The sequence below is a fragment of the Muntiacus reevesi genome, chromosome 1, assembly GCF_963930625.1.
Source record: "Muntiacus reevesi chromosome 1, mMunRee1.1, whole genome shotgun sequence".
Lineage (NCBI taxonomy): Eukaryota > Metazoa > Chordata > Mammalia > Artiodactyla > Cervidae > Muntiacus > Muntiacus reevesi.
Window position 1 is genome coordinate 46,456,450 of NC_089249.1, and position 14,970 is coordinate 46,471,419.

Genomic DNA, 14,970 nt, shown 5'->3' on the forward strand with positions numbered 1-14,970 from the left:
CCAGGAAAACTTAAGAAAATGAAGAGTGTGGAGATATATATATATATATATATATATAGCTTCAGAGGCTGTTTTTAGAATTTGTTATACAGAAGTGTAATCAGGACACTTACTATGTGGCCTGCACTTCTAAATAGAGGCGCATTTGTCCTATGACCTTCCAATTCATTGATTCTCCCTTATGCTGAGCTAATGTGCTGATATGCTCATTCTTTAGTTCTTAATTTCAACTAGTAAGTTTTTCAGCTCTAGAATTTTTATTTGTTGTTGTTGTTATCATTATTTTTTTTTCCATTAGGGTGCACATTTTGTCAGTTAATTCCATGGGCACCTTAATCAAGGCTTTTTAAATTCTCTATCAAGTAACTCTAGTAGCCGAGTATCCTGAGGAATTGTTTCTAATGTCTACATTTCCTCTTGGTTTCTCATGAGATCTATTTTCAATAAATATTTTTAAAAATACAGACACTGTAGATGACAAATTGTAGAAATACTTTCGAAAGTGTTTTATTTTGCTTCTTCTATTTAGGGAAAGATTTAGGGACAGAACGTATTTAGCTCGTTCTTACTGCTTGAGACAAAAATTGTGGCACTGTCAGAAGCTGAACTCTCCATAGCGAAGGCAAACACTACAGTTATGAAAATTTTATGACTGTGTTATTCTGGGCTTCCCTAAAGGCTCAGTGGTAAAGAATCCGCTGGCCAATGCAGGAAATACACGAGATGACATTTCGATTCCTGGTTGGGGAAGATCCCCTGGAGGTGGAAATGCCAATCCATTCCAGTATTCTTGCCTCGAAAATCTCATGGACAAGGGGGCTCGTGTACTACAGTCCATAGGGTCAAAAAGAGTTGGAAACTACTGAGCAACTGCTGCTGCTGCTAAGTCGCTTCAGTCGTGTCCGACTCTGTGCGACCCCATAGACGGCAGCCCACCAGGCTCCCCTGTTCCTGGGATTCTCCAGGCAAGAACACGGCAGTGGGTTGCCATTTCCTTCTCCAACTGAGCAACTAAACAACTGCAATAACTGCTATGTTACATTTTTCTTCTCAGACCCCACTGCTTGTCGTTAATTCAGTTTCCTGTTTTTCAATCACCAACGCCCTGATCATTGCTGTTTCTGCAGGAAACCAGACCCAGGTGCTGCCCCAGTGCAATGACTCCGTGTCTGAACCAGCAGGGTCTGCGGCCTCAGAGGAGAGCGCCCTCTACTGCTCAGGTGAGGGTCCCACAGGACAGAAGACCCTTCTCATCCCCCCCGTCAATGCCCCATTGTCCCATTTCTCTCTCCTCAGACAGCAGACAGCTCCGCCTGGTGGACGGGGGCGGTCCCTGCGCCGGGAGAGTGGAGATCCTTGACCAGGGCTCCTGGGGCACCATCTGTGATGACGGCTGGGACCTGGACGATGCCCGCGTGGTGTGCAGGCAGCTGGGCTGTGGAGACGCCCTCAATGCCACGGGGTCAGCTCACTTCGGGGCAGGGACAGGGCCCATCTGGCTGGACGACCTGAACTGCACAGGAAATGAGTCTCACGTGTGGAGGTGCCCTTCCCGGGGCTGGGGGCGGCACGACTGCAGACACAAGGAGGACGCGGGGGTCATCTGCTCAGGTCTGCGCTGCACACTGTCCACGGGCTGGGGGAGGGGTGGGGCCCTGGAGGACGGGGTCTGAGCCCCGAGGGAGAGATGCTGAAACGACCAGAGGAGGAGGCTGAGCCTCCCATGGAGCCTGTCTTTCCAGTCGACCTGAAGACAAGGTGCTTTCACTTCCTCCTGCAGCAGCTGAGATTCTGGTCCTTTCTTCTCCCTAGTGTTTCCTGGCAGAGCCGTTTCTGACAGTTAACACTTGAAAGCACGGCTCTTTCTGCAGTTACCTGTGGTAGTAACATCTTGAAATCCTGGGCTCCCCCAGTTGCGCTAGTGGTAAATAACCTGCCTACCAATGCAGGACATGTAAAAGATGCGGGTTCAGTCCCTGGGCTAGGAAGATCCCCTGGAGGAGGGCATGACAACCCATTCCAATATTCTTGCCTGAGAATCCCATGGACAGAGGAGCCTGACATAGTGAAAACTCAGATTTTTCCTTTACAGTTCTGTTTGCTAGGAGTCTGAAGGGAGTCTCCATGGGCCAACATCCCAGTGTCCACAGGGCTGCGTTCTTCCTGGATTCTCTGGGAGGACTCCTTTCCCAGCCTTTTGTGGTTTCTGTGTGGTCTCATTTCTTGGCTCAGAGCCCTCTTCTTCAACAACAGTGCCTCTTCCAACCATTCTCCCTCACTCACATTTCACTCTGACTGGCGCTGGAAAAGATGATGCATTTCTCAGTGTAGTGGGTTTAAAGATGTGTTAGACGGGGCTCACACAGTTAGTCCTCAGTATTTGAGCTTTATCTCTCCATCCCAAGGTCCTTATAATCACATCTGTAAAGTCCCTTTTGAAAGGTAAGGTAACATGTCACAGGTTCCGGGATTAGGCTGTGGACACCTCTGGGGGCCCATTATTCTGTCGACCACCTCAGTGTCCACATCACATTTTGTCAGGAAGCAGGAATCAGCTCCTGTCACTGCAGGTCCCCAAGTTGGACTTGCTCTCTGTTCACATCTACATTGTTGTGGTAGAAATAGGTGTACAGACGTTAATGGACAGTCAGGTGAAAGGGAGACAAAAGTCAGTCTTGTCACCCAGTGGGCATCTCCTCTGCTGGGTCAGGGATGTGTGGTCACTATTTCTGGGTGAGAGGAAAACCCAGAGCACTGAGTGCAATGTTCACTGTGTTCCATCCCCTCCCTTTCAATCTTAGAGTTCCTGGCCCTCAGGATGGTGAGTGAGGACCAGCAGTGTGCTGGGTGGCTGGAAGTTTTCTACAACGGGACCTGGGGCAGTGTCTGCCACAGCCCCATGGAAGACATCACCGTGTCGATGATCTGCAGACAGCTTGGCTGTGGGGACAGCGGAAGTCTCAACTCTTCTGTTGCTCTTAGGGAAGGTTCTAGACCCCGCTGGGTAGATGGAATCAAGTGTCGGAAAACTGACACCTCTCTCTGGCAGTGTCCTTCTGACCCTTGGAATTACAACTCCTGCTCTCCCAAGGAGGAAGCCTATATGTCATGTGCAGGTGACTTACTGTCTGTTTCTGTGTCACTCCCAACCGTGTAGGATGCCGTTAGTATGATTTCATATTTCCAGATCTAATTGATGGGTTTTGGTTGAGTCTACAAAATGTAGGTGTATATTTGTATTTGTCTCTGTGTCTGTTTGTTTGCTTTTGTTATGGTAAACAACTAATTAGATAAAGTAATTTTAGCTGCTGATAAGATGCAGTGAACCTCTCAGCCAAGTAGATGATGTAGCTTCTGTGGTCTCTTGTCATTTGACTGTGACAAAAAACCTTAGATTCTCATATTTGGGGACAAGACCATGCCCAGCTGTTCCTGATCCACTGTTTCCCTGTTGTTTGCAGGAAGAAGCCCCAAGAGCTGCCCAGCTGCTGCCCCCTGCACAGGTACAGCCCCGCCCCCTCCCCAGGGCCCCAGGGGCTCCTTGCTCCCACCAGGGGAGTCACAGGAGGGGCTGCTGCCTTTTCAGACAGAGAGAAGCTCCGGCTCAGGGGAGGAGACCGCGAGTGCTCAGGGCGGGTGGAGGTCTGGCACGGCGGCTCCTGGGGCACCGTGTGCGATGACTCCTGGAGCCTGGCAGAGGCCGAGGTGGTGTGTCAGCAGCTGGGCTGTGGCCCGGCCCTGGAAGCCGTGCATGCTGCGGCGTTTGGCCCTGGAAGCGGGAGCATCTGGCTGGACGAGGTGCGATGTGGGGGCCGGGAGTCCTCCCTGTGGGACTGTGCTGCGGAGCCCTGGGGGCAGAGCGACTGCAAGCACGAGGAGGATGCTGGTGTGAGGTGCTCTGGTGAGTGAGGGGCTCGGGGTCCGTCCTGGGTGAGCTAGGACAGTGCAGAGGCAGTGGGCTGGGCCTGGTGGGGAGTTTGTGTTCAGAGAGTGTCCCAGGGCTAGGGCTCTGATCTAGGACGGGGGAGCTGGGAGGATTAGACACTGGTGTTTTTGAGACTGAGGGGTGATTGCAGACTTAGGAGGGAAAAATCGGCTCTCCTGCTTTCTGGCCAATCACCCTGCTCCAGTCTGCTGTTTTTCTCTTTAGGTGCAAGGACAACATTGCCCCCAAACATAGCAGGTACTGTGATCCATTCACGGGTAGGAGAGAATACTCAAATACTGGGGGCCTGTTCTGTGGGCTCTCTGACAGCTCAGGAGAATAAACAGCCTGAGGAGCCCTGGCTGGTGGGGGACAACCAGGGCATTATGCTAGGGAAATCTCCGTCCTTAGTTCCCGGGGTCAGAAGGTTCTCATGCCTGGCGTCCAAGTGAGTCTGATTCCCGTGGTGCAGATTCTAAGGTTCTCCCACATGCCCCCGAGTGTTGTTACTCATCATTGAGGTGCGGTCCCAGGAATGTCTGATGCTCTTTCTTCTGAAGTCCAAGGAGAGGGGATGAGCTGGGTCCTCAGAGGCTGTCTCCGCAGGGCAGCTCCCTGACAATCCCCGGCTCTGCCTTGGCTTGAATGGAGTTGACTCGTCTCAGGATGAGACCGGGAGAACCGCAGTCACTGTCAGTGCATTTGGGTCTGAGGCTGGGACGACATTGTCTGGAGCTCCCTGGAAATGCTGGCACAGGGGTTTTCTCTGTGCCTCGGTGTGACCTTCTTCACACCCACTTGCCTTGTTCTCCTTAGGGACCAGAACAACCTCAACTCCTCTCCCTGGCATCTTCTCCCTGCCTGGAGTCCTCTGCCTCATCCTGGGGGCCCTTCTCTTCCTGGTCCTCGTCATCCTGGTGACTCAGGTGCTCAGATGGAGAGCAGAGCACAGAGGTGGGCTGCAGGGGGAACTGAGGACCAGGGAGAGTGTGTGGAGGAAGGAGATGGGGCTGGTGTGAGGAGGGGAGCCTGGGCCAGGTCTCTGTTCTGAGTTGCAGACTCCATGTGCTCCGTGCTGAGCTCTAAGGGCTGAGTGTACAGAGGTTCTTATGACTGGGGTGTGAACTCTCATAATTCGTGGCCTCTCTTATGAGACCAGACAGAGTCAGGGCTGAGCTGTGGATTCAGGTCAGATGAGGGAAGAAGATGCCGACACAATGCATGGGGTGGGAGTTTAAGCCGAGGCCCTGGCAGCCCCCATGGGAGCACTGGGGAGATGAAGGTGGGCCGGCTGGATCGGGGTGTCTAGGGCGGCTTCTCTGACTTGCTGGGGGATCTCTCAGCCTTATCCAGCTATGAAGATGCTCTTGCTGAAGCCGTATATGAGGATCTCGATTATCTTGTGACTCAGAAGGAGGGTCTTCTGGGCAGCCCAGGTAAGTGTCTCTGTCTGCCCTCCTGGGACCTCTGGTTGTTACAACCCACTGGCTGTGCGGGTCTTCTCAGCGTCTTTAGACCCCACACGTGTCCCAGGCTCACAGAGGCGGCTCCTCCAAAGTGGTAGGACGGCCTCTCAGAGCCCTGAGAGCTCCCAGCCTACACTGCAGGAGCCAAGTCTGCCCCTTCTTAGCCTTAACACAGGCCCCTTGGGTGTGGGGAGGGTCATTCTGTGTGTCGTGTGATGTTTTTCTCCACTTTAGGCTTCCTGTCAGGTGGTGAGGAAAATGACTCCAGGTCCGCTCCAGGTAATAGAGGTGGACCCGCCTCAGCTGGGCTTTGGGGAGGAGAGTTTTCCTCATAGAGACAAGATGAAAGGGAACAATCTTCCTTTGATAGACCAGAGGTATCCCTTGTCTCCAGATGGGGTCCATCCTTTCCCTTCTCTGGCTGTTCTGTGATGTCTCACATTGGGGCTGGACTCTCTGTGTCCAGAATCACAACAGACACACAATGTTTTTAAAATAACATCTGGAAAGCACTATTTGTCAAAATACTTTAGTAATGCTAGATGATATAAGAGTTCATTTGAGAAAGATGTGTAAACTCATACTTTGGCTTATGGACACTTCAAATTGAAACACGGTCTTAGAGAAAAAAATCTTTTGAAACAAGGTGCCTCTATTTAGCGGCTCAGAAAGTCTGGGTCAGAAGGGATCTTAGGTATTTCCCAGATCAACCCACTTATACTGTGGTTTTATCTGACCCCTGCTCTGCCCTTGGAAGCCTCAGATCAGAGGACTGATGCCCCTGGTGAGGATTATGATGATGCTGAAGAGGTACCAGTGCCTGGGGCTCCTCCTGCTTCTCAGGGTATCGAAGAGGAAGTGCTCCCTGAGAAGGAAGATGGGATGAGGTCTTCTCAGACACGTGAGTGGTGTTAGCTGACCTCTTGCAATCTTCTTTCTGTCCTGGAAAGGGCGAATTTGAGCTCCTCAATGCCCAGCCTCTCTAGAGTTTCAAATTTGGTTAATCACATGCATTTGATGGCTCAGATGGTAAAGAATCTGCCTGCAATGCAGGAGAGCTGGGTTTGATCCCTGGATCAGGAAGATCCCCTGGAGAAGGGAATGGCTATCCTCTCCAGTATTCTCGCCTGGAGAATCCCATGGATAGAGGAGCCTGTCGGGCTACAGTTCATAGGGTTGCAAAGAGTCAGATACAGCTGAATAACTAGCCCTTCACTGCCTGGAGGCAGGTCTTCTTAGAGCTCCTTTGTGAGCATAGGTCTCCTGTGATGCAGGGTTTCCGCATGAGCTGAGGCCCCAGAGACCACATGGACTGAATCTAGAGGACAGCTGGGATCCATCCTCACTGTAACTGATATGAAATAGCCTGAGCCTCCTGCCCACACCTGGGTCCCAGGGATGCTTTGTCATCACCACATGCTTAACTTGCTTCCACAACACTGTCTGGTCCCCTTGTCTCAGTTCTAATCATACTTCTCTTTCCTCTTTCAGGCTCTTCTCTAAACGTCTCTAGAGAGGAAGCTAATCCTGGGGAAGGAGAAGAGAGCCCATGGCTGCTCCAGGGGGAGAAAGGGGACCCTGGGTACGATGATGTTGAAATCAGTGTCCCAGGAACATCCACAGTAACTTTCTGGTGATGTTGTATTAAATATGAGATGAAGCCTCAGATATTCTAATTGCCTGTATTTCAATAGAGGAATGCTGACCTGTAATTGTGTTACATGAATATTGCTCAAAATGAAATATTCTGAATAAAGTAACTTTTTTGCTTTGTTGGTAATTTAGCAAGTTCCAAGTCAGATGCTTTTAGATGATTGGTCCTCAAACACCTTTTTCCTCAAAGGAAATATATGATGAGTTTACTGCCCTGTTTTCTCACAGCCTTCAAAAGCTAACGAAGTCATGACTTTGCCTGGGATCACAAATGCTCCAGGTCATTCTTACTTAGAAAAAGAATCTAAGCTTGGTCCACATTCACACTCCCCTTCCTAGCAAAATGAACTTCTCAACCAAAAACTATAGTCAGAACCTGAAAGTAGTGTTATTTTATTTGTTGGGAATGTTTAGGACTCCAGGCCCTGGAGACAGCATCTCAGTAACTGAGTAAACTGCTCCAAAAAAGCAGGAGGGCAAGTCAGGCTATACCTGAGCTTGCAACAAAGGGAGCAGGCAGTCTGAAGATCAAAGATCAGATATCAAGTTAAGGAATTTAGCATTTTATGTATGCGAAGATGCAAGCCTCTGGACTCACTGAATTTAATTCTCATATGCATATCAGCTATCTGGGGTCAATCCTGTTTCCTTGTTCACCTTAAGGAATGACAGATGGCTGCTTCTTGCATTATCCCAGCTCCTCAGCAATCACCATGGGGAGTGGCAGCATCCCCATATCAAAGTTTTGGGAGCCCTCATTTACATTTGGAGACCAGAAATCACTGATGGCTGTGACTTTTCTTGTTTATTGATATGGCAGGAAATATATTCATTTCACAAACTAGTGGAAAAAAACTAATCCTGTGTGTTATTTCCTGAGATGTCACATCACCTGTTTTTAACCTGTTCTTGGGCACCAGAGTTGGGGTTGTTTCAAAGAGGGAAGTTGGCTGTTGGGAGAGAATAGATACAGCTTTCCTTATCCTAACTAAATTTTCACAGGTCAATCTGCCCAACTATCTCTTCCTTTTTCATCTCTCATTCCCTTGGTTACTTTATCTGTTTATTCCTCAAGCTGATACAGACTCCTCCTTGTTCTTCTCCCATGTCTAGTTGGTTATCAAATCCTTATCAATCCATTCTTTCCTCTCCATCAGTTCAGTTCAGTCCCTCAGTCGTGTCCGACTCTTTGCAGCCCCATGAATCACAGCACGCCAGGCCTCCCTGTCCATCACCAACTCCCAGAGTTTACTCAAACTCATGTCCATCAAGCCGGTGATGCCATCCAGCCATCTCATCCTCTGTCGTCCCCTTCTCCTCCTGCCCCCAATCCCTCCCAGCATCAGGATCTATTCCAATGAGTCAACTCTTCACATGAGGTGGCCAAAGTATTGGAGTTGCAGCTTCAGCATCAATCCTTCCAATGAACACCCAGGACCGATCTCCTTTAGGATGGACTGGTTGGATCTCCTTGCAGTCCAAGGGACTCTCAAGAGTCTTCTCCAACACCACAGTTCAAAAGCATCAATTTTTTGGCGCTCAGCTTTCTTCACAGTCCAAGTCTCACATCCATACATGACCACTGGAAAAACCATAGTCTTAACTAGGTGGAACTTCATTGGCAAAGTAATGTCTTTGCTTTTTAATATGCTATCAAGGTTGGTCATAACTTTTCTTCCAAGGAGTAAGCATCTTTTAATTTCATGGCTGCAATCACCATCTGCAGTGATTTTGGAGCCAAAAAAAATTAAGTCTGACACTGTTTCCACTGTTTCCCCGTCTATTTCCCATGAAGTGATGGGACCAGATGCCATGATCTTTGTTTTCTGAATGTTGAGCTTTAAGCCAACTTTTTCACTCTCCTCTTTCACTTTCCTCAAGAGGCTTTTTAATTCCTCTTTACTTTCTGACAAAGGGTGGTGTCATCTGCATATCTGAGGTTATTGATATTTCTCATGGCAATCTTGATTCCAGCTTGTGCTTCTTCCAGCCCAGCATTTCTCATGATGTACTCTGCATATAAGTTAAATAAGCAGGGTGACGATATACAGCCTTGACGTACTCCTTTTCCTATTTGGAACCAGTCTGTAGTTCCATGTCCAGTTCTAACTGTTGCTTCCTGACCTGCATACAGATTTCTCAAGAGGCAGGTCAACTGGTCTGGTATGCCCATCTCTTGAAGAATTTTCCACAGTTTATTGTGATCCACACAGTCAACGGCTTTGGCATAGTCCTCTCCATCACTTCCTACTATTTCTTCAGGATGCTGCTATTTCTTGTCTCTCCAGTTATCTCTCCTTCTAAGTAAATTATATCAGCTTACATATCTCTTCAAGTTGATGAAGGACATATTGGTGCTCACCCATACCCTGCATCCAGGTCGGACAAGAGGGCAAGAAAGACCTAAGCAGATGTGATCTAGAAGAAGAGACGTAGACAGAATGATCAGGAACCTTCGACTACTTGTTTTAAAGATTTGGATGGAGGGGTCTGATATGACTAAACTCTTAAAGGAAGAATTTCAGACTAATGGGCTTCTCTGAAAATATACTGTTTCAAGATTGCTTTAATCTGGCTACATGATCCTGCTGTGATTCTTGAGGGTAGAGAGAGCTATCATGTAGGTGTGCCTAAGTCAAGATTACATTTACCCACCCCCACCCCATTCCATTGTGGACATGTGGAGAAGCTGTAGATCTAACATAAGACCTGAGAGTGGTGGCCTGGATGTGAGCTGAGTCCACCCAGTTACCTGGTTGATGCATGATCCAGGGCTCCAACCTACACTCATGCCTTCAGTCCTCATAGTTCTAGGCTGTGCTTGCGGATGGGAAGATGCCTAGGACTTCTTCCAGTGCAGCTCACATGGCCATTCACCATCGAGAAGAGATGAAATAAATGACATTTGATGAAAGAAATAAAGTATATCCAACAAGAAGTTCCGTGAACTCCAAGAAAACACGAATACACTATTAAACAAATTCAGGAAGAGAATATGTGAACAAAATAAGATTTTTAAATAAAAGTATTTATTATCATTTTTGTCATTGTTTTTAATTTTTGGTTGTACTCGATCTTTGTGGCTGCCACCAGCATTCTCTAATTGTGATGTTGTAGCCACACATTCTGGGAAACAAACTCACTCAGAAGGACAATGCAGATAGTGGAGTGAAGTTTATTACACCAGCGGGCCCAAGGCAGAGTCTCCTCTTAGCCAAGAACCTTGACCAGTTTTTCTGAAAACCTTATATACCCTAAGTGTACGTGCCCAAACCCACCTCCCCAAATTACCTGAAACTAGTCTGAACAAAGGAAAAGAAAGATAAAATCAAAGCTAACCCGTGATTCATATGCCTTGAGTGAGTGAAGTCACTGAGTCGTGTCCAACTCTTTGCGACCCCGTGGACTGTAGCCCGCCAGGCTCCTCTGTCCATGGGGTTCTCCAAGCAGGAATACTGGAGCGGGTTGCCATTTCCTTCTCCAGGGGATCTTCCCAACCCAGGGATCGAACCCAGGTCTCCCACATTGCAGGCAGATGCCTTATCCTCTGAGCCACCAGGGAAGCCCCTCATATGCCTTAAGCCTAGGTAGTTAACAGTGGACAATTATCAATAGGCCTGTGGTCATACCCAAAAAAAATAATAGGATTCATGATTCTATTCAGTTACACAGATAATTAGGGTATTCTTTCAGGCAACAGAGAGTCTAGGTATGAGTCAAATGATAAATCATATGAATACCCTGTCTCCTCCGTTGGGTCTGATTAAGACTTAATAAGAAGCCACATGTTAGTACATTGTGGTTTGACTTGTGTATCCTTAGAGATACAGATTTGCACCGTTTGTTGTGACATGTCTACTGATAATAAGCTCCTTCTTCTTGAAAATCAAATTTTGCCTTGGTAATTGCTGAAAACATTTGCCTTTAAAACAAGAATATCAATTAGCTAAAAGATTTCTTCAAAAACAGTTCTTTTATTTGTGATAATTTCTTTTAAATGTCTGGCACAGTGCCATTCAGTCACTCAATAAACATTAGTTGAGCATCTATTAAGTTACAGAGACTGGAAATGCAGAGCTTATACACAAGTACAGGCCTCACTCCAGTTCTGGGCTCTGGCAGAGGCCTTGGTTAGTATGCCCAGATGGGGAAGAAAAAAAGAATCTGTTCACAGACTTTTAACTGTTAAAGGACGAATGCATTTTGCTGTGTTTCTAGTGTTCTTAGCCTGGTCTGCAGGCTGGACTCAGCTACACCAAAACTCCACGTGTAATAGAGCATCAGTTCACAGAGTTCAAGTTTGAACAACCATTCAGCCTTTGAACCCTGAGTGCCACCCCAGTGGCACTAACCTTGGGTTTAAGAGTGACCACCCACAAGAACTGAATAGCTCAGGAGTTAGTACATCAACTGTGAGCCGAGGTGGATTAATCCTGAAGCTAATGAGGCTTCACCTTCAGGGTCTCTCATTGCACCAGCCCGTCCCAGGCCTGGAGGCAAGGGAGGGCTACCTAGCACTGTCACAAAGACATAGGTTTTCAAAGAGCCATTTTCTTGGGCTGAGGAAAAGAAGCAATTCAGTAAGTTATTTCTTGCCCAAAGGTGAAGATGTTAATTAATTTAGTGCATGAGCACTAAATCCAGGAATCATATTTGTTCTGGAAATCAAGAAGAAACTGAAGAGGTTTAGAAAGTACATGCTGCCTTTTCATTAATATAGTATTTGTGGAAGGGTAAGAATAAGATCAAAGATTAACTAACTCAGAGGAAAAGAGAGCTGTTTAAAAATGAAGGGCAAGATGCTAAGAGTCAAACTGAGAAAATGGGAGCCTGACTGTCAGCACTGACTGATCTAAAGAGAAAAGGAGGTGTACCAGGTGTGGGTATTCTTAAACAGGACTTAGATCTTGTTGTTGGTCAGTCAGAGGTGGTGACTGGGAACCAACCAAGCCCAACAGAGGAAGCAAGGTGAGACCTGAGAAAGCAGCTTGGGATGAAGATACAGAAGGAAGAGGAGATCCAGGAAAGTACCTGCTTCATGTGACAGATTCTGTCTTCTTTTAAAGTGTTCTTTCTCCTTCGTATCCATCAGAATAGACTCTGCTCTGCTGCTGGAACAAGTGATCCCCAAATCTCAGTAATATAAACACACACACACACACACACACACACACACACACACACGTACACACACATTCATCACAACCTACAGATGTCTGTGGTCAGTGAGGCTCTTGCACCTGCACCATCTGGAACGCGTAGCTTCTGGGGCAGGAAGGAGAGAGACTAGAGTCACACTTGGGCTTTTCATGCCTCCACTCGGAAGTGACACAGGTGACACCACCCACGATTCATCGCTCAGAATGAGTCACTGAAGACTAGAAATGCAACCACTTGATGAGTATTACTGTCTATCCACATCCTTCAGTAGAACTCTTGATAGCAGTGCTGTCAGTTTTTTCTCACCTTGGAGAAGCTTCTGAGGTACAGTTTTGGGCAGAAGTTGAATGTGATCTGGTCCTCCCTGAGTGGGATCTGAAGGCATTTTCTCTTTGATTGCTTCATCTGGTGTGTCTCTAACCCCTTACTCCACTTAAGTCTGTGTCTAGTGGGATTAGTCACATCTGTGTCTCTGCTGTCTCCCTCTTTTCCCACAGTTATCACTAACTGCAGGGTTATTTTCAGCCTTTGTTCTTGCATTCATTTCTTTAATTATCCAATATTTCTTAAGCTGTTACTATGTGTGTTTACTTGGTCTTAAAGAGACATTGAAGAATAAGACATAGTACTTGCTCCCAAGTACTTGCTCCAAGTACTTCTCACTGTGGAGACAATAAGCAAGTTTTCATAGACTAAATAGACACAGCAGTAATTTTGAGCTAGAATGATCAGAAAGAGCTTCACAGAGGTGACAGCTCTGTGCATTTAAAAGCATATGAAGATTTAGAAACACCTATTTGTAGTGGACTTGAAAATGTGTCTTCCAGAATTTAAGTATGCATAAATGTAGTATTTTCTGTTTTTTATAATTGATTTAATCTTGCTCACCTTTAAGGGGTATTTGTGTAATTAAAATTTTCATTAAAATTAACAGATTATCTCATTTAAAATGTGTCCTTCAACTTAATTCAGTAATAATTATCTCGCTGATTCTTGGTTCCCTGCCAAAACTGGTTTTTCCACAGATATCTGTTTCTCCTCCCAAGATGGTGTCTGGGACAAGGGAGTTTCTTACTCTCCAGTGGCAGTGGGGAAGCATCCTTGGTTTGCAGGCTCCCCATATGGAATCAGCCTGTCTTTAATTTAGTAGCTTTGACCTGTTCTGGTTTCTGGGCATCAGAAGATGGGCCTGTGGAGAAATGAATGAGGCCAATTCAGTGCCAAGCACTTTGTTAGATGTTGCTGATCATAGGCTGCAAAGGGCTGAACAATGATGGTGGGCTGGACCTCAGCCAGCTCATGACCTTGCTCCTTCCTTCATGCCCTTGTGATGAAGTGGTCATTGATAAATGAGCCTTTACTAAAGCTTGTAATATCCATTCAAGAAACACAGATGATGAGGTGAGTATCCAGTGCTTTGGTGTGTCAACCCAGACCCTCAGCAGTGTAAGTATGGGGTCCTAACCACTGGGCCACCTGCCAATTCCATAATGTTGTATAGATAAATTTTAAGTCAAAACCATTTTGTATTTTAGTCACTCTGACTGGTCCTGAGAAATGTCACTTGTGCAAGGATGTTTAATTATTACCTTCCTCAGAAAACAGATGAACTTAGCCTCTTAAACCTCCATTTTTCTCTTGTGTAATTTGGGAATAATAATGCTACATTATAATGCTGCTGTCATGTGTGGAATTGCTTTACAATCCATAAGGCCAATCAAATAGTTATCCTAAGTGAAAGAAGGGAATTCTTTTTACTCTTTACTTCAGCACTTCTAATTCACTATAGAATCTGTTGAACTTTTTTATAACAAAATTTTCTTCCTGTTACAGTCATGTGTTGCTTTCACTGAAAACGTGCCAATTGATAAATATATCAACATCCTGCCCACACCATCATATCTGATTAAGATCAGAGCATGAGACTTCATGATCTTCACTGTCAGTAAGCTGTGGTTTTTCTTCTGTATCTTCAGATACAAGGAAACTTGCAGCATCTATACATTTTTAGAACTGGCTATCTCAGCCCTGCTCTGGAAATGGGCTGTGTTCCTTTCTGGGTATTGGAATTTACTGCATTCACTGCAGAAAGGTGTTGTTGTCAGCCATGCATAGCTCATACTTTTAATAGTTTTGAAATACACTTGCATTGTGTTAAGTTCGCACAGCAAGTTGAATTATGTTTTCAAAGAAAAACAGTTCTTTTTGATAGGAATGATCTGTGGAAAACAACTATCAGAGTACCATTCTTTCATTCATTTTTTCATTAGACATAGTTTGACATTTTTAATTAACAGGCATTGGGGATACAGAGGTGAATTAGACACAGACTTTTACCAAGTAGCTTCCAGCTTATCAAGTAAAATTAGCAAGGAAGAAGTTTAATTCATGATGGTAAGGTCAAGCTCATGAGCAGTAGAATGGGGCACAGAGAGAAGGGATGAAGTGTGGAAGACTCACAACTCTGATTGACACCAAATACAATCACAATATGTGGTTTCTGGGAGACTTCTGACAGCTCCAGTCAAGGCTCCAGGTGAAAAGTAAAAGTGAAAGTCACTCAGTTGTGTCCAATTCTTTGTGACCCCATGAACTATACAGTCCATGGAATTCTTTAGGCCAGAATATTGGAGTGGGTGGCCTTTCCCTTCTCCAGGGGATCTTCCCAACCCAGGGATTGAACCGGGTTCTCCTGCATTGCAGGCGGATTCTTTACCAACTGAGCTATCAGGGAAGCCCAGAATCCTGGTAACAGAATTGAATTCC

At 46.3% G+C, this 14,970-nt stretch overlaps 1 protein-coding gene across 1 annotated transcript in view; it reads left to right on the plus strand.

Annotated features, from left to right (window-relative positions):
• LOC136172466 (antigen WC1.1-like) overlaps positions 1–14,970 on the plus strand; it is a 132,217-nt gene that overhangs the window by 38,668 nt on the left and 78,579 nt on the right. Inside the window, exons 11-19 of the mRNA XM_065941905.1 lie at positions 1,128–1,220; positions 1,297–1,611; positions 2,802–3,116; positions 3,462–3,503; positions 3,587–3,901; positions 4,151–4,183; positions 4,742–4,879; positions 5,269–5,361; positions 5,626–5,637. Of these exons, the coding sequence (XP_065797977.1) occupies positions 1,128–1,220; positions 1,297–1,611; positions 2,802–3,116; positions 3,462–3,503; positions 3,587–3,901; positions 4,151–4,183; positions 4,742–4,879; positions 5,269–5,361; positions 5,626–5,637 (1,356 nt within the window). The remainder of the gene's footprint in view (positions 1–1,127; positions 1,221–1,296; positions 1,612–2,801; positions 3,117–3,461; positions 3,504–3,586; positions 3,902–4,150; positions 4,184–4,741; positions 4,880–5,268; positions 5,362–5,625; positions 5,638–14,970) is intronic.